This window comes from Mesoplodon bidens, assembly GCF_964165515.1.
Source record: "Mesoplodon bidens genome assembly, chromosome: 11".
Classification (NCBI taxonomy): Eukaryota; Metazoa; Chordata; class Mammalia; order Artiodactyla; family Ziphiidae; genus Mesoplodon; species Mesoplodon bidens.
In genome coordinates this window covers 47,875,023-47,900,080 of record NC_138167.1, presented here as the reverse complement: position 1 = coordinate 47,900,080, position 25,058 = coordinate 47,875,023, and the positions used below count along the sequence as shown (strand labels likewise).

At 38.7% G+C, this 25,058-nt stretch overlaps 1 protein-coding gene across 1 annotated transcript in view; it reads right to left on the bottom strand.

Moving 5' to 3' along the window:
• Positions 1 to 9,184: 9,184 nt before the first annotated feature.
• Positions 9,185 to 25,058, bottom strand: part of CCNT1 (cyclin T1) — a 29,102-nt gene continuing 13,228 nt past the window's right edge. Inside the window, exons 5-9 of the mRNA XM_081247817.1 lie at positions 23,528 to 23,590; positions 21,448 to 21,493; positions 20,135 to 20,298; positions 19,900 to 19,970; positions 9,185 to 10,650 (exon numbers count right to left, since the gene is read on the bottom strand). Of these exons, the coding sequence (XP_081103943.1) occupies positions 9,244 to 10,650; positions 19,900 to 19,970; positions 20,135 to 20,298; positions 21,448 to 21,493; positions 23,528 to 23,590 (1,751 nt within the window). The 3' untranslated portion in view covers positions 9,185 to 9,243. The remainder of the gene's footprint in view (positions 10,651 to 19,899; positions 19,971 to 20,134; positions 20,299 to 21,447; positions 21,494 to 23,527; positions 23,591 to 25,058) is intronic.

Genomic DNA, 25,058 nt, shown 5'->3' with positions numbered 1-25,058 from the left:
ATTGGCTACTGCGCCTACAACTCTGTGTCACCATTGGCTACCTATCAAGCCTGGGAGGGCGGGGCGCTGAGAAAAGGCGCGGCTGGGTGGCTAGAAGAGCTGTCTGTCAGTAACTCAGCTCCAGAGAGAGTGAGGCGGAGGGAGCGCGGGCTGTGGAACGCGCTCACTGAAAGCGGATGACTTTCCGTCTCCCATCATCGCTGGTGTTCCGGCCGCATTTGGCCTGTCTGTGGTCCTAGGCCGCGGCTACCTCACCACCCCTAAACAGTAGGTACAAAATCGACATATAGAGGCCAAAGGATCACTGTACATTTGACTCTCAGTGTTTACAGGAAAAGGCTTTAGTTTTGTGAACAGTTCACTGATGGAAACATTTTTTGAGTGTTTACTAAGTCTGGGAAATTACATATATAAACATTTAATTTTCAGAACAATCCTAAGAGGAAGAAGCTATAATCTCCATTTTACAGCTAATGGAGGAACAGAATGAGCCCATATCTAGTAATTAGGGGAAGATGGCGAATTTGAACCCAGCCCTCATTCTTTATCCCTTTTATTCCCTCTCATATAGCGAAGAGCATTGATTGAGAATTAGGAAATATGAGTTCTCGTTGAGGCCTTGATTCTCTAAAATTCTCTACAATTCCATGCTAAATAATGCAGGTATATAGAAATGGCAGACACAATCCCAATTTTATCATCCTCTAAGCATCTTTAGTTAAAAGCATCTCTCCCTTCTTTCATCTTCACCACGCCTCTGGTAGACATGAACCAACATTTTCTCCCCATAACCCTTCTGGATCTTTTTTGCATCCCATCCTTCCCAAGCTCTCACCTGCTGTCAGTTTCATTTAAGTAAGCTATTTCTCCATTACCAATGAGCAGGTGAGCGTGGTTCAGCGGTGAGCGTAGAGAATCTACAAAGCTGGAGAACAGCAGTTTAGGCATAAGAAGTGATTAAAACCGAAATGGGTAAAGGAGAGCTTATACCTGCCGTTTCCCAGAGATTAGCGCAGTCCTAGAAGGCCCTTTCATGAGATTCATTCATTTATTGAGCACCTAAATGCCAGGCACTGGGGATACAGGGAGAACAAGAACAATAAACCTGCTCTTTCGGAGTAAACATTCTAGAGTAGTTTGGGATTGTGGATGCAATACAGCCATTAAATAGCAGCTATGAGTTATATACATAAGCAAACACTCCAACCCTCAGAAGAGGTACAAAGACATTTGTTATAAACACTCTATAACTCAAAACTAGGAGAGGAAGCCACATTACAGAAAATATGGGAATTTTCAACCAAATGCAGTGATATCAAAAAGGAACATTAAAGCTACTATAGGGAACAATGTAAAGAGGCATTAGGGACTAGATAGAGATGCAACAAAGGCTTTAATTAGAGAGTCTACTGAAGGTCTTGGGGGGAAAAAAATCTTTCTGCTAAGCCCAAAACAGACCAAAAAATGCTATTTAGAACCACTTCCGGACTTCCCTAGTGGCGCAGTGGTTAAGAATCCGCCTGCCAGGGCTTCCCTGGTGGTGCAGTGGTTGGGAGTTCACCTGCCGATGCAGGGGACCCGGGATCGTGCCCCGGTCCGGGAAGATCCCACATGCCGCGGAGCGGCTGGGCCCGTGAGCCATGGCCGCTGAGCCTGCGCGTCCGGAGCCTGTGCTCCGCAACGGGAGAGGCCACAACAGTGAGAGGCCCGCGTACCGAAAAAAAAAAAAAAAAAAAAAAGAATCCGCCGGCCAATGCAGGGGACACGAGTTTGATCCCATATGCCGCAGAGCAACTAAGACCAGGCGCCACAACTACTGGGCCTGTGCTCTAGAGCCCACGAGCCACAACTACTGAAGCCCATGCACCTAGAGCCCATGCTCCACAACAAGAGAAGCCACTGCAATGAGAAGCCCTCGCACTGCAACGAAGAGTAGCCCCCCGCTCGCCGCAACTAGAGAAAGCCTGCGCATAGCAACGAAGGCCCAAAGCAGCCAAAAAAACCCAAAAAACCACTTCCTTCTAAGTGGGGGAGAGATATTAAATGGTCAAGATATTGGCAAATTCTTTGTGCTTTTTAACAAAGTAGATGGCTGTTTTTAATCCAATGAACACTTTGCTAGCTACTGAATAGGTTAAAGTAGACCTGAGGCTGTTTGTAAACAGCAGTTAGGAAAGATGAATTCTTAAAAGAGAATTTTTAATTCGGACTTTTGGGGGCTAATCCCAGAGAAAAAGTGTGTTTGTGCGAGAGAGAGAAAGAGAAGAGTTAAATAAATGCCAAAATCCTGCACTTTATATAATCCTCATCTTTTTTCCTTCCAGTTTCTTGGGCCAAACACTGGGAGTCATCCTCGACTTCTCTTCCAACCTTAGAGCAGATCCTACTGGCTCCAACTTCAAGATATGTAACTTCTCATTACCTTCAGCGCTTCCAACCTGGTCCAAGCCACTCTCATCTGTTCCCTTAATTATTGTGAGAGTCTCCTTACCCTTGACTCTATATAGGCCATTTTTCAACACAGAAGCCAAATGAACATTTTTTTTTTTTTTGGCCATGCCTCGCTGCTTGCAATGGTGCAGGATCTTAGTTCCCTGACCTGGGATTGAACGTGGGCCCTGGCAGTGAAAACGCCAAGCCCTAACCACTGGACTGCCAGGGAATTCCCCGCCAAATGATCATTTTAAAACCCAAGCTAGATCATGTTACTTCTCTACTCAACACTTGTCAATGGTGCTCCATTTCACTGTCTTTATAATGGCTTACATGGCCCTACTGTATCTGGCCTTTTGCTGCTTCTCTAACCACATTATCCTACTACTTACTCTCTCCTCCTCACTCAATTCTATACTAGCTACACTGGCCTCTTCGCTCTTTCTCAAACATGCCAGTATCTTCTCACCTCAGAACCTTTGCACTTGTTTCCTGGAATGATCTTACCCATAAATATTCCTGTGGCTTGCTCTCTCACCTCTTTCAGGTCTTTGCTGAACTGTGATTTCATAAGGCCTTCCTCCCTAGCCATCTTATTTCCCATTTCAACAATCCTACTTACCTACATGCACACACAAAATCCCTGTCCCTCCTTCCCTGCTTTACATTCTCCAAAGTACTTATCATCTAGCATATTATGTTTTACTTGTCTCCCCTACACCTAAAATGTAAGTTCTATGAGGGCAAGATGCTTGCTTTGTTTACTGCCATATTATCATCTATAAACAGTATATAGTACTTGGTAGATACTATTTTCTAATGAAGGGATAAATGAAAAGCAAGGAAATGCCTGAAACTACTTTTCAGAAAAGATGAATCTAGTTTTCAATTTTAACTTGTTTTCATCACTGTGATTTTTTGGTTACCTGTTGGTTTTGAGTGTTATGTGAAATCAAGAAAAGGGGTTAAGATTCCACAATGCAAAAAAGGTAGCACAAGTAAGACATGTGACAATCCACAAATCAAATCAATTCAACAGAAGTAGGCCCCCCAAATCAATTCAGCAGAAGGTGACAGAGCTAGAGATTACAATAAATACAAGCCTCTAAGGGAATCCACAGAAGTCACAGAAAGGGCTTCAAACTTTCTACAGAAAGTTGAATGATAGAGATCAAGTCAATCTTATTGGCTCTCAAGTGTCAGAGAGACCAGGATGATTTAGGCACTCATCATAAGATGAAACCTAGCTCTATACCAGTTAGTTTAACAAACCTCTATAATTGGGGATCCAGCTGTTTGGAAGTTTACATTGATTTATACCTCATCTATTGCCAAGGATGACACAGTTGATATCTCTTTTAACAAAAGCAAATCACTATGACTTTATAATAAATTTATAATATCATCCATTCTCACATCATTCATTTACTACTTCTCTATTCTTCCATTCAAACCAGACCAAAATTCCTAAAACATCAGCAGCTTCCACAAGTTTCAGGAGAGGCACAGCAAACAAAAATCTTAAGTTGTCTTATTTCAGAAAATGGAAGGACGGAATGAACAGAACTCAAGACTCAAGTGATTTTTTTTTCAGAAGTGTCGAACATTCTGTTAAATTTCTTTTGTTCCTTTTAGAGTTTTTAAACTATAGCTACTCCTAACTTTTTTTATATAATTTGAGCATTATAGCATTAAAAATTATTTCCATTTAAATGGGTAATTTGCAAGATTTACCTTGTGTGTGTGGTTTTATTATGTCCCAAGGAAAGGGTGAGAATTCCCTATCAGCTTTTCCAGGCACCACCAAGAAGGCTATTAATTTTTTCTTCCAAAAGCACTGCTGTCTATACCAACATTTCAGTTTTCAAAGAACCAAATATACAATTATGAATCATTGATAGTGCTTGCTAGATAAGCAGTACATGTTGCTAGCATCTGTTAGAGCTATATATTTTTCTGTGTACCAGTCACCCTTCCAGGTATCCATGCAACAATACAGAACGAGGGGTTTTCCCCCTCTGCCACATCATATTTTATATACCATCAGGTTCACTGTAATGATCAAATCTTAGTTAGCTATTTCCAATGAACTCAATTCCCATAGGATCTTGTGCAGTAAGAAAGTACATACTATATTACCAAAACTAAAACAAAACTATTATCATATCAATCAAATGACAGTTAAAGACTAACTTGAAGACTCAGTACACATAAACAATAATCAGATGATTGTTTTATCATTAACATTTATTGATGGGATGGATAAATACAGATTGAGAAACATACTTGACAGCAAGATATCAAACTGATAGCCAGACTATAAAATGTATACAACATCCTTTTTTAAATTAAAAAAAAAATTTTTTTAATGTTTTACAAAGAGCCCTTACTATAATGGTCACTTACATCTTACCATTCACATAATAGCAGTAGAGATCCCAGGGGTAGCATCCAGAAATGAGGTGCCCCCAAGGAGGACAGAGGCAAGAACAGAATAATATGCTGAGAAAGGGCTCTTAAGAGCAATACAAAGAAAACAGACAAAAATATCACCACAAAATTGTACCTGAGTGACATAGATTGGAAAAGTGTTTTACTTTTTTTTTCCTTCTTTGCTCTTTGGTCTGACAAGAAAACAGTTTTAGGTGTGTGGAGTAGGGTGGGGAGGTCAGTTTCAAATCCGGAAACCTAGGTTAACACTAAGTTAGTCGGCTGCATTCTTTTCTTTGGGTGCTTAACCCAGCCAGCACTTCCATCTTATAACCAATTCCAAAGTGATCAACCACTCATCAGTTAAGGCCTCAGCTTTCAACTGAAGAGTTCCTGATAACCTGATGAAGACATACTTGCTCTGGCTTCAATTAGCATGCTCTCAAGTCTTTCTCTTCTTTTCATTCACCATGAATACACACTCATAAAGGGGAAGAGTAGACACCACTTTTTAGTAAACGTTCCTTTTTTGCCCTCCCTTTTCCAATGCCAAGTTCATGCTGAGAACTTTAGAAACATTAAAATGGAACGGTCTCCCACTTAGAAAATAATTCTCACTCCAGACCACTCTATCAGGCAGGATTATAGTACCATGCTTTTTATCCCACAGAGGGATAAAAAGATAAAACCTGACAGTGTGATACAACATGAACATTTTTTAAACCACCAGGAACACTCAGTTAAAAGCTGGGTGTTAACAAGCAGCAACACAAGAAATTTGGGGAGGCATCAAAGTCACTGAAAGTTTCGTGGGACTGCAGAGGGCTTATTTCTCACCATGTGAAGGGTTGCATAGACTGCTTAAATTCTCCCAAACCCAAGAGAATAATATTTGTATTCCAAGTTCAAGATGTCCTAGAATCCCTTTTCCTGGCATTAGTATCAAAATAGATCATCAACAAAAGACTAATCCTTTTAAAATTTAATCAGTTCCCAAGTTCCCACAGTCCTGTGTTTCTGCAGGAAACACAGATATGTTTAAAATCCAACCATACTGGGATAAGACTCCTCTACTTGCCTTTGTCCAGAAACAAGGCATAAGGGGTATGGATTTTCAATATGGGGAATTAAGTAGCAGAGGCTTAAGTAAATCCAGCACTGATGTTACCATGATTTTATTTCTATATCCTAATCCATTGCTGTTTCCAACTGGAGATTTAAATTTTTTCTATCAATATTGGTGAAGCCAATAATACAGAACTATGTAAAAGGATACATTAAATCAAAACACTAAAAGCATTTTTTTTAAAAAAAGAGGAGGCTGAGGTTCTCAGATATGGAAACACATTGATACAAGTGAAAAGACTAGACTAATTCCTACATATTTTCTAAACCCAGAAAGCATAACTGATACTTCAGAAGACCAAAGTAGCTTTAGATTAATGCTTCACTAGAGTTCAGCTAACAGCAACACAGGTATCTGATTAAAAGCCCTAAGGACGATTCACAGGTATTTGTTTTTGCCAACATGAGGTTCAAGCAAAGTTTTAGGAATGAAATTTACAGAACTTGAGGCTCCAGGCCTGCTTACCACCACTTATCCTTGATAAGGTTAAAAGGAGGGGAAAAAAAGCCATGTTTACTAGACTAACTTTGCATGTATAAATCCTGTTTCTCACCCTTTGAAGTGGTGAGGGTAAGAGAAGACACAGCATTTAGAAACCACACAATCTTCTGAAGCCTAAGCTTATGGAATTTGGACAACATGCATGCTAGCTGATAGGCACATTTGCTAACCCAAAGACAATGCAGTAAGCAGCTTCATGCAGAGCCCATAAGAAGTTTCATGACATATGCATAGATATAAAAGCGGACGCTGTAGGTATCTTAAAACAGTATCAGGAGGCACTAATATAAAAAAGTCTCTGAATTGACCTATATCAGCAATGATCTACTAGTGCAAAGGCCAGACTATGCAGCGTAAAGCAGCTCTTAGGCTCTAGTAAGCACTTTTTTCAAGGTCACTCCTGACAAAGTTCTAAGGAACTACAGACTGCCATGGAGAACTGCTGAGGCCAGGTGGATATGTATCTCTGTGGTGAGAGAGTGAATGTGATTAGAAAATATGTGACATTTGATGAGAAAAACTGAAAGCTGTAAAAGACATTTTCATAAATCAGTGATCATCAATTCCACAAGATGCAAACTAAATAACCTTTTGGGAAGGTCAGAAAGGAAAGCTGACTCCGCCAAACAAAATCTAAACAAATAGCCTAAATTTAGTAAACACACCACGCATCTACCAATTACCAATTACCTAGCACAACACAGAAAATATCAAGGAGAAAGAGGAAAATGTCTTCCATAAAAGTAAAGTGACATTCCAAGTCAAAAGTATTACTGGTGTATCAATCAGCACAGAGCTCACTTTACACAGCAATGGCAGGCACTCCAGACAGTTCAAATATGCAGAAGTGCAGGACACTAATTCACCTTCAGTTAAGGCTTACTGAACAAATTCCCTCCTATATTAGGCCAGTGCATCATCAATTCCAACTGTCTCAGTTTTCTCCCCAACCTGTTCCTGGCAAGCAGCAGCACATGTACAACTCCTTTCTCCCTATGACTTCCAATGAAAAACTTCAATTTATCCACAAAGAATATTTGGTGTGAAAAAAGCTGCATTAAAATCAAGAAGACAAATTCAAATTGCATCACCTTTTCCACGGCAAAAAACACCATGAAGACTGAAAAAATATCACATTAAATGATCTGTGGCTAGGTGGCATTTTCAGCTGGACAACTTGGCTTAGAATTCTTTCTAGCCCCTTGAAAATTTCTTTCCTCAACAAAAATGTTCACTCCTAAAATATGGGATAATTAAGCACCCATTAGAATAGGACTCCTGATCCATTTTTCTAAAGGACTCTTAGAAATCTACAAAAGAACTTCTGCCTAGAAGCTAAAACCACCAAAGATGCACAATCTAAACATAACAGTATCTGAAGGCTAGGCTTGCTCACCCTCATGGCACCAGCACTGTTAAATTCATAAGCTCCAATCTCTGAAGTCATATAGGCTGCAAAAATAGAGGATACAGCTGCCTCCCTTCAGATATACAGATAAAAATAAAGTCTTACATTCATAATATAATTTAAAATACAATGTCCTAAAAATTCCCAATCACAGTTTTCATTGTTTCAGTATCCTTTAGCTCCATGGCTTCTCCCAGATCTATTCTCACATATGGTCTGGGCTTTCACAGGAAGGATAGCACATCCCCCTTCCCTTCAGAGACCCTGAGACTGCTCTTACTTGAACACTTTCCCAAAGCCCAATGTGAAAAAAAGCACACCCAATTCTGTAGGGCAGAAGCCAGCCTAGCTCTCCAGCCTTCTTCCTCAACCCCACCTTTGTTCTGTATCAAAAGGAAAAAGGGGGTAAAAAGGAAGTTTTTATAATGGAGTCCAGAGTCCGACCATTGGCTGCACCTGCCCAAACTAGAATTTAGAAGGCTACCCTCAATTACAACATAAAGAAAGAGAAATGTCAAATACAGGCTTCTTCCTTCCTTTATGTTTTAAAGGCCACACCGTGTTCTCTCTAGTAGACTGTTAGGAAGTAAAAATGGTGAAGTACAGGGAAGGAAAGATAAAACATAACTTTTAAACACACACACACTAAAAACACACATACCCACACTTACATACACACTTAAAGGTCGAAACACTTCAAGTGGCCAGAGCCGATCTCAGAACTCACGGCCAAAATCCTATCCTCCCATCCCCACTACACACACACCCCCCACCCTCCAATCCCACCCCCCAGGACTCACTGCCGTGTATCTGATACACACAGCAAAATCCCTATCCCTTCCCCAATTATATAAAAAAAACTAAACAGATAACTTACTTTCTTTAAATTATTTTTTTAAAGTCTCTTAAAAGATTTTGACGTTTAAATACTTCCTCTCTTCTGATATATTAAACACCAAAAGGATCCACAACTGTTTGATAAAACAAACCCTCCATACTTCAGTCCTGGCAAGAAGAGGGAAGATATCAACTCTAATCGACCTAATTAGGAGGTGGAGAGGCCAAGAACAGAGAAAGTATTATGAATCCTTCACAGCTTTAACACATTCTCACCTCTCAGTAAAAACTATAATAAAATAGTTAAATTTCTGAGGCAGGAGATATAATAACCAAGGCCCTCTACCACCTTCCCACCTATGTCTCAATATAAATTTATTCCTAGTCCAACAAAGGTGACATATTTCATAAGGGAAGTAATTTTCTTAGTCCAGAATCAGTAGTTTAAAAAAAAAAAAAAAGATGTGTGTTTTTTTTAAAGTTTTTTTTCTCCTCGTCTTTTTCTTTTTTACTTGGGAAGGGGTGGAAGTGGTGGAGGAGGTTCTGATGGTAGAGGTGGTAGCCGGGGTTTGTCTGTATTGCCAGGTCTGGAGGACATTCCACCAGCCCGTGGATTCAGATATTCTCCATAAGAATGAACATATTCAAACGCAGGCGGCTGAGTGGGCTGAACACCTTGGGCATTGAGAAGGGAGTGAAGCATATTCACAGTATCTTGATAGTCTATGGTCTGGGTTGCATTGTGACCATTGGCCCCAGTGGAGCCTTTATCCAATTTCATGTGAGGAACTCGAGTTTTACAGCTGGGCTGTGAAAAAGTAAGGCCACTTGTGTCTGAGCTATGCCCAGGCAACTGGGCCATTGCAGGAAGAGGAAGGAAGGAGAAATTTATGGAAGAGGATTTAGTATTCTTGGCAATCTTAGCTGAATGATCAAACACTGCCCCTCCAGTCTCTTCAGGGAAGGGCCTTTTATGAGAAGAACTGGAAGAGGAGAAAGAGCTAGACAAGCTATAGGGTTTGTGTGCTAAGGTGCTTGTCTGGCTACTATGTTTTGGATCACCTGGACGTTTGTTCCCAGTACTAGCTGGAAGCTGTGAGTGAGAGTGTTTGTGTGAGTGGTGATTATGATGATGATGATGATTAGATGGGTAGGTCTTGTGCTTTTCTTTGTGCTCACGGCTCTTTGTGACACTGTCATCTACAGAATTGTGCTTGTCAGCTGCAGTGTGAACTTTGATGCGCATTTTTATCTCCTCTGGTTTTGAAGTGGCAGCTTTATCTCCACTTGTCACTGGGATTTTCATTTTGAGAGCTGTTTTGTCAGTCTTTTCCAGAAAAGGCCGCTCAGGGTTTTCTGAGCACTCTATGGGCATTTTCAGAAGGATGAAAGAATGGCTATCATGCTGAGACAGGAGATTCTGGGCAGCATAGGCATACTGTGACTTCACATTGGCCTCCATGTTCTCCAGTTGCCTCTTCTGGGCAGCCAACTCTTCTGCATGCTTTGCACGGTATTCTTTCAGTGATACTTTAGCTGATGGCACACTCTTACTATTCTGCTTCTGGGAAACAAATGCATTTGAACCATCCTGTTGCAAGGAATGATCAACTCCTATAAGTGCTAAATTCTCACTAGTCCGATGACCCTGAGCAGGTTCTACCTTAAAAGGAGGGTGGGAGGACAGCCAACGCTCACTTGGCAACATCTCCACATTGCTTAAGTTACTGGTTGACTCTTCAGTGGCTGGAAGGGAAGGCACTGCACTTGTGGTAGAAGAAGCTGACATACTCATTAAACCTGCAATAGTTGTATCTGAAGAGCTCTGGGAAATCATATTAAGGATTGTCTGCTCCGAAGTGTTTTCATCTGCTCCTCGGTCATCTGTTTTTGTTTTCTTGGCAGCCTGGCATGCCTAGAATGAAGCAAATAGCATCTTTTCACTTCAGGTAATTTATCAAATGGAAAAAAAACACTGAAATGAGTAGACTGTGTTTGCTGTGACATTGGGAGTTGGGGATAGCCCATAACCAGGAGGTTACTCTAACATGAGACACATAATTATTACCATCAGGAGAGACACGATTTTTTAAACCTTCAATCAAGCATCACAAGCTCTCAAAGAGGTATCTGAACTCCCATGTTCGTTGCAGCACTTTTCACAATACCTAAGGTATGAAAGCAACCCAAGTGCCCATCAATAAATGAATGTATTAAAAAAAATGTGGTCTATATATACAATGAAATACCATTTAGCCTTAAAAAAGGAGGAAGATTCTGTGAAGACAGCAGAGTAGGCAGCACCAGGAATCTGTCCCACCTAGACAACAATTGCAAAGGCAGAATCTGTCTGACATAACTATTTTGGAACTTTGCAGTCTGTTGAAGGTTTGCAGCTGCCAGGGTAAGCCCTGGACAATAAACTGAAGTTAATTTCCCTCAATTTCAGCTCTCAGCCCCAGTCAGCTGTGCAGCTCTTCCTGGAGTCGCTTGCACACAGCTTGGGGGACGCTGGTTAGGCAAAAAGGGCTCTATTTTCCAAATACTGGAGATCTGTGGTCTGATTGCTGACTGCTGCTTTCAGTCACAGAGGTACAAAGAGAAAGGTAGCCATTGTTGTTGCACCTCCCTCCATTGTTGCAATCCCCTCCCCCTCTGGCTGAAGTGACTTCCCTGGATGTGAAGGGCCAGCCCCCTTCCTCCCCCACTTCATTTTTCACTTTTTCCTCCCTTTGGGAGCCAGATATTAGAGTAGAACATTAAAAAAGACATTGTCCCTACAGAAATGTCCAGGAAAAGGCTCAGATAAGAACTGAGAAGACATTAATTTTATACATCAAGCTGATCCTCAGCACAGAAATATCCTTCAAAATCAAGCCCCCACCCCAAATATACAAAAAAAAAAAATCCCAGCACACCCCAGGAAAGGGAGAGAATCTGACTTCCAAAGTTACCATGTTATTAGATTCAAATGTCCAGTCTTCAACAAAAAAATCACAAGACACATAAAGAAACACGAAAGTATAGCCCATTCAAAGGGGAAAAAAATCAATAGAAACTGTCCCTGAAAAAGACCCAATGGCAGATTTACTAGGCAAAGACATTAACTGCCTTAAAGATACTCAAGGAAATGAAGATGTCAAAAAGTCAAGAAAACAACATGTGAACAAAATGAAAGTATCATAAAAGATATTATAAACTTTTAAAGAAACCAGAAAGAAATCCTGGAGCTGAAAAGTACAGTATCTGAAATGAAAAATGCACTGGAGGGATTCAAAGGCAGATCTGAACAGGCAGAAGAATCAGCAAACTTGAAAATAGGACAAAGGAAATTATCAAGTCTGAGGAACAGAAAGAAAAAAGACTGAAGCAAGTGAACAGAGCCTAAGGGACCTATGGGACACCATCAAATAGCCCAATGTATGCATTGTGGGAATTCCAGAAAATGAAAAGAAAGAGAAAGAGGCAGAGAATATGTGAAGATACAGCAACTCAGAACTCTCCAAATCTGATGAAAAAACATGAACATAGATATCCAAGAAGCTCAGTGAATTCCAGGATAAACTCAAAGACTCACATCAAGACATATCATACTTAACCCTCCCAGACTTCAGACAGTACTACAAAGCTATCAGTAATCAGTGTGGTACTGGCACAAAATCAGACATCTGGATCAATGGAACAGAATAGAGAGCCCATAAATAAACACACATGCTTACAGTCAATTAATCTTTGACAAAGGAGGCAAGAATATACAGTCTCTTCAACAAGTGGTGTTGGGAAAGTTGGATAACCACATGTAATTCAATGAAGTTAGAACACACCCTCACACCATACACAAAAATAAACTCAAAATGGCTTAAAGACTTAAACATAAGACATGACACCATAAAACTCCTAGAAGAGAACATAAGCAAAACATCCTCTGACATAAATGTACCAAGGTTTTCTTAAGTCAGTCTCCCAAGGCAATAGAAATAAAAGCAAAAATAAACAAATGGACCTAATCAAATACAAGCTTTTGCATAGCAAAGGAAACAGTAAACAAAAAGAAAAGATAACCTACGGACTAGGTGAAAATATTTGCAAATGATGTGACTGACAAGGGCTTAATTTCCAAAATATAAAACAGCTCATACAACTCAACAACAACAAAAAAAACAACCCAATCCAAACATGGGAAGAAGACCTAAGTACACATTTCTCCAAAGAAGACATATAGATGGCCAACAGGCACATGAAAAGATGCTCAACATCACTACTTATCAGAGAAATGCAAATAAAACTACAAAGAGGTACCACCTCATACCAGTCAGAATGGCCATCATTAAAAAGTCTACAAATAACAAATGCTAGAAAGGGTATGGAGAAAAGGGAACCCTACTACAGTGTTGGTGGGAATGTAAGATGGTGCAGCCACTACGGAAAACAGTATGGAGGTTCCTCAAAAAGCTAAAAATAGAGTTGCCGTATCATCCAGCAATCCCACTCCTGGGCATACATCTGGACAAAACTATAGTTCAAAAAGATACATGCACCCTAATGTTCATAGCAGCGCTATTCACAATAGCCAAAGCGTGGAAACAACCTAAATGTCCATTGACAGATGAATGGATAAGAAGATATGGTACATATATACAATGGAATACTACTCAGCCATTAAAAAAGAACAAAATAATGTCATTTGCAACAACATGGATGGACCTAGAGATTATCATGCTAAGTGAAGTTAAAGTCAAAGACAAATATCATATGATATCATTTATACGTGGAATCTAAAATATGACACAAATGAACTTATCTACGAAACAGAAACAGACTCACAGACATAAAGAACAGACTTAGGGTTGCCAAGGGGTGGGGGATGAGGGAGGGATGGAGTGGGAGTTTGGGGTTAGCAGATGCAAACTATTATATATAGAATTGATAAACAACAAGGTCCTACTGTATAGCACAGGGAACTATATTCAATATCCTCTGATAAACTATAATGTAAAAGAATATAAAAAAGAATGTATATATATGTATAAATGAACCACTTTGCTGTACAGCAGAAATTAACACAACATTGCAAATCAACTACACTTCTTTTTTTTGCCACACCACACAGTTTGCAGGATCTGTTCCCCGACCAGGGATTGAACTCAGGCCATGGTAGTGAAAGCGCCAAATCCTAACCACTAGACCACCAGGTAACTCCCCAACTATACTTCAATTAAAAAAAAAAAAAACAGATGAATGGGTAAAGAAGATGTGGTATATATACAACAGAATACAACTCAGTCATAAAAAAGAAGGAAATGTTGCCATTTGCAACAACATAGATGAACTTGGAGGGTATTAGGCTAAAATACTGTATGTTACCACTTATATGTGGAATTTAAAAAATAAAATTAATGAATATAACAAAATAGATACAGACTCACAGATATAGACAACAAACTAGTGGTTACCAGCGGGGAGAGGGAAGGGGGAAGGGGCAAGATAAGGGTAGGGGATTAAGAGGTACAAACTACTATGTATAAAATAAATAAACTACAAGGATATATAGTACAACACAGGGAATATAGCCAATATTTTATAATAAGTATAAATGGAATGTAACCTTTAAAAATTGTGAATCATTTTGTTATGCACCTGAAATTTATATAATATTGTACATCAACTATACCTCAATTCTTAAAATCATGGTATTAAAAAAAAAAGACATATCATACTCAAACTTTCAAAAGCCAAAGACAGAATTCTGAAAGCAGCAAGAAGCAAACTGTTACATACAAGGTATCCTCAATAAGATCATGAGATTTCTCAACAGAAACCTTGGAGGCCACAAGACAGTGAGCTGATACATCCCAAGTACTAAAAGAAAAAAACTGTCGGCCAAGAATCCTATAGCCAGTAAGAATGTCCTTCAAAAAAGTGAAGGAGAAATTAATTATCTCCAGATAAACAAAAGCTGAGGGCGGCTTCCCTGGTGGCGCAGCGGTTGAGAATCTGCCTGCCGATGCAGGGGACACGGGTTCGTGCCCCGGTCCGGGAAGATCCCACATGCCGCAGACCGGCTGGGCCCGTAAGCCATGGCTGCTGAGCCTGCACGTCCGGAGCCTATGCTCCGCAACGGGAGAGGCCACAACAGTGAGAGGCCAGTGTACCGCAAAAAAAAAAAAAAAAAAAAAAACAAATGCTGAGGGGATTCGTGACCACTAGACCAGCCATACAAGAAAAGCTCAAGGGAGTCCTCCAAGACAGTAACTTCAAGCCATATGGAGAAATAAAGACCTCAATAAAAGTAAATACATGGGCAATTATAAAAGCTGGTATTGTAACAATGGTTTGTAATTGCACATTTTACTTTCTACATGATTTAGGAGACTAACACATTCTCAGGGAAAAAAAATTAGTGTAAAACCTAGTATTACTATAACTTTGTCTTATAATTCCAAACCTTATTTTTTATATAGTATAAGAGCCTAATGCATCTAAAAGAATTATTAGTTTTCGGGGAGCACACAATGTATAAATATTTAATTTTGTAACATCAACAACCAAAAGGGGTGCAGCTGTAAAGGAGACAAATTTTGTATGTTAATACAGAAAATGAATGAAAAAGGAATTTAAAATTTTTCACTATGAAAAATCAACTAAGCACAAAAGACAGTATAATGCAGGAAATGAGGGACAAAAAAGCCATAAGACATACATTAGGCATACCTTGGAGATACTGTGGGTTCAGTTCCAGACCATCTCAATAAAGCAAATATCACAATAAAGTGAGCCACACAAATGTTTTGGTTTCCCAGTGCATATAAAAATTGTGTTTACACTGCAGTCTATTAAATGTGCAATAGCATTATGTCTAAAGGAAATGGACATACCTTAATTTAAAATACCTTACTGCTAAAAAATGCTAACCATCATTTGAGTCTTCAGTGAGTTGTAGTAGTAATACTAAAGATTACTGATCACATATCACCATAACAGATATAATGATAATGAAAAAGTTCAACATACTGCCATAATTACCAACGTGTAACAGAGACATGAAGTAAGCAAATACTGTTTGGGAAAATGGCGTCAACAGACTTGCTTGACGCAGGGCTGCCACAGACTTCAATATAAAAAATGCAATATCTGCAAAGTGCAATAAAACAAGGTATGCCTGTATAAAAAACAAATAGCATTAAGTGACAGAAGTAAATCTCTCCTTATCTGTAATTACTTTAATTGTAAATGGATTAAACTCTTAAGGAAAAGACAGAGATTTGTAGAATGGATAAAAACATATGATCCAACTATATGCTATCTACAAGAGGCTGAGATCCAAAGACCCAAATAGGCTGAAAGTGAAAGGATGGAAAAAGGCATACAATGCAAACAGTAACCAAAAGACAGCATGCATGGCTATACTAATAGCAGACAAAATAGACTTGAAATCAAAAAAGATTTCAAGAGACAAAAAAGAGCATTATATATTTTAAAAGGCTAGCTACAGAAATTAGACATAGCAATTATAAACATTTACACACCTAATGACAGGCCATCAAAATATATGAGGCCAAAACCTAACAGAATTAAAGAGAAATAGACAGCTTTACAGTTAATAGTTGGAGACTTCAATACCCCACTCACAATAATATATCAAGCAGAAGATAAGGAAGTAGGACTTAATAAATAAACTAACTAGATCTAACAGACATACACAGAACACTCTCCCCCAAAACAGCAGCACATACATTCTTCAAGTGCATATGGGACATTATCCAGGACAGACCATATGTTAGGCTGCAAAGTTAGTCAATAGATTTTAAAAGATACATATCACACCATGTATTTTTTCTGACCACAACAAGATAAAGTTAGAAATCAGTATCAGAAAGAAAATCAGGGAGAAAAAAAAATCACAAAATTGTAGAAATTAAACCAATGGATCAAAGAAATCAAAAGGGAAATGAGAAAATACTTAGAGACCAAGAAAAACAAAACACAACATATCAAACTTAAGGTAGGCAGCAAAAGTGGTGCTAAGGGAGAAATTTATAGGTATAAACACTACATTAAAAAAAACCAGGGACTTCCCTGGCGGTCCAATGGTTAAGACTCCACACTCCCAATGCAGGGACTATGAGTTCAGTCCCTGGTTGAGGAACTAAGATCCAGTATGCCACACAGAGTGGCAAAAAAAAAAAAAAAAAAAAATTTAAAAAGTAAAAAGTACTTAAAACAAACAAACAAACAAAAAAGAAACTGGGAATTCCCTAGCAGTCCAGTGGTTAGGACACCGTGCACTCACTGCCTGGGGGGCCTGGGTTCAATCCCTGGTCGGGGAACTAAAAATCCCACAGGCTGTGCAGTGTGGCCAAAAAAAAAAAAAACAACAACCAAGAAACATCTCAAAATAACAAACTAACTTTATAACTTAAGGAACTAGAAAAAGAACTAAACACAAAGCTACCAGAAGGAAAGATAAAATAAAGATTAGAGCAGAGATAAAATAAGCTAGAGAAAAACCAAAACAAAAATTGGTTCCTTGAGAACATCAACAAAATTGACAAATCTTTAGCTAGACAGACTAAGAAAAAAAGAGGGAAGACTCAAACTACTAAAATCAGAAATAAAAGTGGAGACATTGCTACCATTCTAACAGAACAAACTGTATATCAACAAATTGAATAACCCAGACAAAAGGGACAAATTCCTAGAAACACAAAACCTATCAAGACTAAATCATGAAGAAACAGAAAATCTAAAGAGACTTACAGCTAGTAATAAAATTGAATCAGGACTTCCCTGGTGGCCCAGTGGTTAAGAATCTGCCTGCCAATGCAGGGGACACGGGTTCGAGCCCTGGTCCGGGAAGATCCCACATGCTGCGGAGCAACTAAGCCCACGTGCCACAACTACTGAGCCTGCACTCTAGAACCCGCGAGCCACAACTACTGAGCCCACGTGCACCTAGAGCCCATGCTCTGCAACAAGAGAAGCCACTGCAATGAGAAGCCTGCCCACCACAACAAAGAGTAGCCCCCGCTCCCTGCAACTAGAGAAAGCCTGCGTGTAGCAATGAAGACCCAACAGAGCCAAAAATAAATAAATAAATTTAAAAAAATAAATAAATAAAATTGAATCAGTAATCAAAAATCTCCAAAGGAAAAAGTGCCTTACTGGTTAATCCTACCAATCATTTAACGAAGTAATGCCACTCCTTTTCAAGCTTTCCAAAAATCTGAAGAGGAGGGAACACTTCTCAACTCATTCCATGAGACAAGCATTACCCTGATACCAAAGCTAGACAAAAACACTACAAGAAAGGAAAACTACAGGCCAATATCCCTTATAACCACGGATGCAAAAATCCTCAACAAAATACTAGCAAGATGAATTTGGCGGCATTTTAAAAAAATTACATATCATGCATGACCAAGTGGAATTTATTCCTGGAATATAAGGAGGGCTCAACATATGGAAATCAATTGATGTAATATGTCACACAAACAGAATGAAGGAAACAAATCACATGATCATCTCAATTTGTGCAGAGAAAGCATTTGACAAAATTCAACACACTTTCATGATAAAAACACTCAACTAGGAACATAAAGAGGAAACTACCTCAACATAATGAAAGTCACATATAAAAAACCCACAGTGAACATCACATTCAATGGCGAAAGACTGAAAGTTTTCCTTAAGATCAGGAATAAGGAAAAGATGTTCACTTTCACCACTTCCATTCAACACTGTACTGGAAGTGCTAGCCACAGCAATCAGGCAAGAAAAAAAAACAGCATCAAATTGGAAAAGAAGAAGTAAAATTATCTCTGTTTGCAGATGACATGAGCTTATATGTAGATAACTCTAAAGACTCAACCAAAAATAATTTTTCTGATTTTATTAAAATTAATAAATGAATTGGGCAAAGTAACAGGATACAAAGTCAACAAATAAAATTCAGTTACATTTCTCTACATGAATAAACAATCTAAAAAGGAAATTATGAAAACAATTCCATTTACAACAGCACCAAAAAGAATAAAATACTTGGAAATTAACCAAGGAAGTAAAAGACTTGTACAATGAAAACTGCAAAACACTGCTGAAAAAAATTAAGTAAAACATAACTAGAAACTCACCTATGTTCTGGATCTAAACATTAATTCAAACATTAATACTGTTAAAATGTGGGGGGACTTCCCTGGTGGTCCAGTGGTTAAGACTCCACACTCCCAATGCAAGGGGCCCGGGTTCGATCCCTGGTCAGGAAACTAGATCCCGCATGCATGCCACAACTAAGAGTCTGCATGCTGCAACTAAGCGTCCATATGCTGCAACTAAGAAGCCTACATGCCGCAACAAAGATCCCGAGTGCTGCAACTAAGACCCAGCGCAGCCAAATTAAATTAAAAAAAAAAAAAATCCTAGAATTCATATGGGATCTCAAAGGACCCTGAATAGTCAAAACAATCTTGAAAATGAAGAACAAAACAGAAAGACTCACACTTCCTGATTCCAAAACTTACTACAAAACCACAGTAATCAAAACAGTGGGGTACTGACATATAGACATATAGATGAATGGAACAGAAAAGAAAGCCCAGAAATAAACCTTCACATACATGGTCAAATGATTTTTGACAAGGGTGCCAAGACCATTCAATGGGGAAGGGACAGTCTTCTCAACAAATGGTGCTAATTCCACTATTCATATATAAGACTTTGAAAAATATCTGAAATACAACTTTAGACTGCAATCTATATAAAAACAAAATTCTAAAATCCATTTAAAAGCAGGTAATGTCAAAGACAAAATTATAATACCAGTTCTAATCTCCTAACTCTGAATCTTTCCTATACCAGAAGCCAACATTCTATGACTCAGAAAAGCCAAATTTTTCCCCTTAACACTCCCCATACAAAAAAATAACTAATGTTGCTGACCAAATGACTAAATCACAAGAGTCGCAAAACACCAAATAAATCTCACTGTCGCCTACAGCAATGGATTTCTGGGCCAGAAGCCAAGCTATGAAGTTGAAATTATGACTATTGCATAACTACAAAAAGGGAAATTCCAAACCGAGGGTACATGTCCATATCTGGTATTTTCACTGGTGTGGTCAAAAAAAGAAAATGGTTTGTTCCACAAACTGACAGCAATAATTCTTACCCTCCAATTCCGAATTCGTTTGAGCCGGTTGGGGGTTTTCTCCAGAATCTGTAGAAATTCATGTGTCAGTTCTACAAATGAAATTAGAACATTTAAGAAAAACTCAGAGAGGCAGAAGTAATGAAATAAGAATAACCTCAACTAACTATATTCATCTGAAATCAAGTCACCTTTGGCCAGATATGTGACAGATCAAGAGCAAGTGCTATTCAAGGTCCCTTACTCTAAAACTTACCATCTAAAAGTTCCAAGGTCACAGTGGCGTCAACATACTCCCACCAGTGCTTCCCATCAGTTGAGACTGGGATCTCCCAGTTGGACCACTTGCAAGCCAGATGAATGCAGACACAGGCCACCACAGGAGGTGTGTACTGCAGGCTAAATGTGGTCAAATGCAGGCTGACATCGGAGGGAAGGAAACAAGAGAGTGTCATGAGCTCTCAATTCTGAACCCAAAGTTAAAACTCTCCATTACTTAAAAAAAAAAAGTTAAAAAAAAAAAAAACCCACTGGAGAGCAAGAAGGGCAAGAAATATCCAGTGCTCTGATCCAGCACCCAACATGATTTTTTCCATTAACCCACCGGCTCAGGTAACAACTTTTCTAATTTTTTTTACTACACATCATTTAATCCACACACTGATGAAGGACTGGAAAAAATAAAAACAAAAATAAAAGACTGAGTCTTCAGTTTTTTAAAATAAGGATTAATTATCCTGAGAATAAGCTCAGAACTTAAGGAAAATTATAAGATTTTTGATATGTATAATCCCTAAGTCAAATACCTAAGGAAATATTCTAAAAATTATCTTGTCTCATGCCAATCATAGGTCTGGTCTCTTTAAAATAATGAATAGACAATCATTCTCTCAAGTGTGAATATACTTGACAGTTTACTTTTAAAATTTCTCCCACCAGGCTATAAAAATGAACTTCTTAGCCCTGACAGTCATTAGGAGTGTCTTTGGTTTCCATGAACAACCAGTAGACTGGAGATGAGAATAAGCAAGTCATTTGGTAATACAAGTTATGTATTAATTTTTTTCTTTAAAAAAGGAAGGAGAAAGAAAAAGTATCACAACTCTTTACACATATACATGCCCATTTATCTGGGCATGGGTGAAGAAAAAAAGAGTCTTTTAAAATATAGTAACAGCAGAATCCTCCAAATTAGATTTTAGTCACTGTCAATGAACCCCAAGTTTAAACAAACTTTCAGAATTATGCTCTTGGATATTTTAAAGCAAAGTAACAAATGCAGAATTAAGTAGGCTATCAAATGATCAGCAATAAATAAATATATCACTTTAACAAATTAAAAAAGCAGCATGGAAATTTTAAGGTACACAGGAAAACTGTGCAGAAAAATCAACCTTTACCATAGAATTGTCTATAACACACTGTATCAGAGATCCTTGCCTAGATCTTTGGCTTCTAGTTTACTAAGTGCAAGACCTCATCCTTCCATATACCCATCAAAAAGTGACAATTCTAACGCAAGTAAAGTACTATCCCAAAAACAGAAGAGAAAAATATTAAAATATAAACCTGTTGGTTGCCATGAAGTAAGAAGTCTGTGCTAAGTCCTTGCTTGCTAAAAAAAAGAAAGGGGGTGGGGGGGAGGTTATTAGTTTCATTCATTCTAAACAATTATTTAGTAAGCAATTTAATATTTGCAAGGCAGAGAATATAGTGGTAAATGAGGCAGGCATGGGGTCCCTGACCACCTGATGTTTACATTCTACTGTCAAAGAAAACAGTTTGAGGGCCTCCCTGGTGGCGCAGTGGTTGAGAGTCCGCCTGCCGATGCAGGGGATACGGGTTCGTGCCCCGGCCCGGGAGGATCCCATATGCCGCGGAGCGGCTGGGCCCGTGAGCCATGGCCGCTGAGCCTGTGCATCCGGAGCGTGTGCTCCGCAGCGGGAGAGGCCACAACAGTGAGAGGCCCGCATGCCACAAAAAAAAAAAAAAAAAAAAAAAAAAAAAAGAAAACAGTTTGAGTGATTTTTAATTATAATATTAATAATTATGCTGCTTCCCGACTTAGGGACCTAAGCTTTATTCTGCACACCAGGTATAAGGGGTACATGTTTAAAATGCAATTCCTGGGCATCCTCCCTAGAGTTTGACTCAACACATTTGGAGAAGAATGTAACAAACATTTTTACTTGTTAGTAACTCAGAGATTCTGATACAAGGGTTCACTGAGAAATTCTAAGCTAGGGGATGAACTAATTTGGAGGCAAAATCAGAATCCAGAAGACCTTGCTATAACTGGAAAAAATTAGCAAATAACATAAATTACTCATACATATTACAATTTAAAAAATTCCTCCTTTGGGCTTCCCTGGTGGTGCAGTGGTTAAGAATTGCCTACTGATGCAGAGGACACGGGTTCGAGGCCTGGTCTGGGAAGATCCCACATGCCGCGGAGCAACTAAGCCCACGCACCACAACTACTGAGCCTGCGGTCGAGAGCCTGTGAGCCACAACTCCTGAAGCCTGGGCACCTAGAGCCCGTGCTCTGCAACAAGAGAAGCTACCGCAATGAGAAGCCCATGCATTGCAACGAAGAGTAGCCCCCGCTCACCGCAACTAGAGAAAGCCCGCACACAGCAACAAAGACCCAACGCAGACAAAAAAATAAAATAAATTAAAAATAAATAAATAAACAAATTAAAATTCCTCCTTCAAAAAAAAATGCTCTGGTAACAAAGCAAATTTTAACCTTCCTTAGATTAAATATTAGCATTTATCCATCTCTGTTTGTGTAAACCTTTTAATGCTTTCAAAATATAAGAACTCAGGGAAAACTCTGAGTTTTCAGATGAAACACACAAATAAGGCCAATTATCAGTTAAGTCTACAAAATGAAAAATGGCATTTAAATGCACAGTGGTGTCTAGATATCCTTGATACTACTATTTAAATAAATAAGAACTAGGTTTCGTGCAATTACAGCTACTAAAGTTAAATCAGAATAAAAACCAAGTCCTGGACTTCCCTGGTGGCGCAGTGGTTGAGAGTCCGCCTGCCGATGCAGGGGACACGGGTTTGTGCCCCGGTCCGGGAAGATCCCACATGCCACGGACCGGCTGGGCCCGTGAGCCACGGCCGCTGAGCCTGTGCGTCCGGAGCCTGTGCTCCGCAACGGGAGAGGCCACAACAGTGAGAGGCCTGCGTACCGCAAAAAAAACAAAAACAAAAACAAAAAAAAAACCAAGTCCTGCCAGGGAATTAACAAAGATGAAAATAAGTTCAAATAAATTCTAGATGACCCTCTGGGTGGCCTTTAAGAGTGCCTAGGACAATCAACCCTAGAATCAAATTAACACCCAAGACATCCTTAAAATTGCTGTTAGATACTTACGATTTGGTGACTTTTCAAAATCTGCCCCCAGCTTTGACAAACATCCATAAGAAACTAACTCTCTTTATCTGGAGATCACCTAAAAACATTATAAGAACCCAAAAGAAAAACTCCAACCACTCATTTTGATTTAAGCCAGGTAGGTTTTTTAATTTAAATTTTGGCCAAAGCAGCTGTGTTCTGTATTTGTCCAGAGCAAATCTTAGCCTCTAAATGGTAAAACAATTTAAGACAGCATCTCAAGTTGGGATTCCTTACCTCGAACAAGTTGAGTGCACTTTACCACATGTGTATGTGGGTGATCAATTGTTAGTTCAAAGCCTAAAAAAAAAAAAAAGTAACTGGTTAAAAAGCTAAAGATACTCAAAATATTTTATATTTCTTTTATCTGAGTCATCATTGAAGGCCTCCCTCATTTTCTGGTCTCAAAACTGCCTGTTCAGAGGCTAAGAGAGTCAGACAAAGTATGTAGCACACTCTTCTTTAAGATTATCTTCAAAGGTGCTTATATTTTGAGCTAGAAGGCACCACTCAGATAATAAAGCTAATGCAGTCTCAAGATCCCTGAGCTACCAAAAACATCTAAACACAAAACATTTTCTTAGGGACAACAGAATATAATACATGGTTGGAAGAAGCAGTTACTCGTGTAATGATTATCTTCAAAAGCTTAACCTTGAGAAAACATTTTGAAACCTATTCCTCTCTTACCTCAGTTTTGTCCCTTTTCATCATCTCAATTACTGTAAGTACTGATCATTTTATCTAACTCTAAATGATCTTTACCAAAATTACTTAAGGAAGATCGGTATGTCTACAAAATTTTTCAATGAAGTTTCTCTTTTTGAGTATATAAATAAAAATTTTCAATGAAATTTCCCTTTCTGAGTATGTAAATAAAATTTTCCAGTACAAGTAAAGAAATTCTAGGGAATTCCCTGGCGGTCCAGTGGTTAGGACTTGGCACTTTCACTACAGAGGGCCTGGGTTCAATCCCTGGTCGGGGAACTAAAATCCCACAAGTTGCGTGCCACAGCCAAAAAATTTAAAAAATAAAAATAAAGTCTGGGACTGATTTAAAACAAAAAAGAAAGAAAAAAAAATTCTATTGAGAAATTTACTTGATGCAAATTATTCCAGAAGTATAATTGATTCTTGCAAATTAGATCTTACTGGTTTCCACATTAAAATATTAATAAAAATTTACTCCACCAGAAAAATATCATTGTCCCCTAAAATATGGTTACCTTGAAGAAAACTAATTTAAAGTAAAAATTAGCAGAAACTAACTTCAGAGACAAACTTTGAAGAATTCACTGTATGCTTGTACATGCAAAACTACAGCCCTACCAGTAACTTTCCAACATAACTCATGAAATACTCCCCTACCTAAAGAGAAAAATGATAGCCCAAAAGAACTAGAAAATCTTTATTTTCCGTATTTGCTAAGCTTTTAAAGGCAGTCTCTTTGATGAAAATAATAGATAATAGCAGAACATCATCAGTTCTTTAGCCCATCAACTGCTATAGCTTGAATTCCTCCACCTCCACTGTCTGAACACTGATTATCAGTTTTAAAAACAAATGCTGTTATCTAACTATAATGACAAGCAGACTATAAAAATCTATGGAAGGAAAAAAGTTGTTTAGATAGTTTCTGCCATTATTTATCAGAAAGTTAAAAACTGCCAAATCTTAACAAGCAAATCATGAATCCTAGAATATAAAAGAAACAAACAAAAAACCCCCGCTAACTGCTATTTCAAAGGTCAGCCATACCTGCATTTTC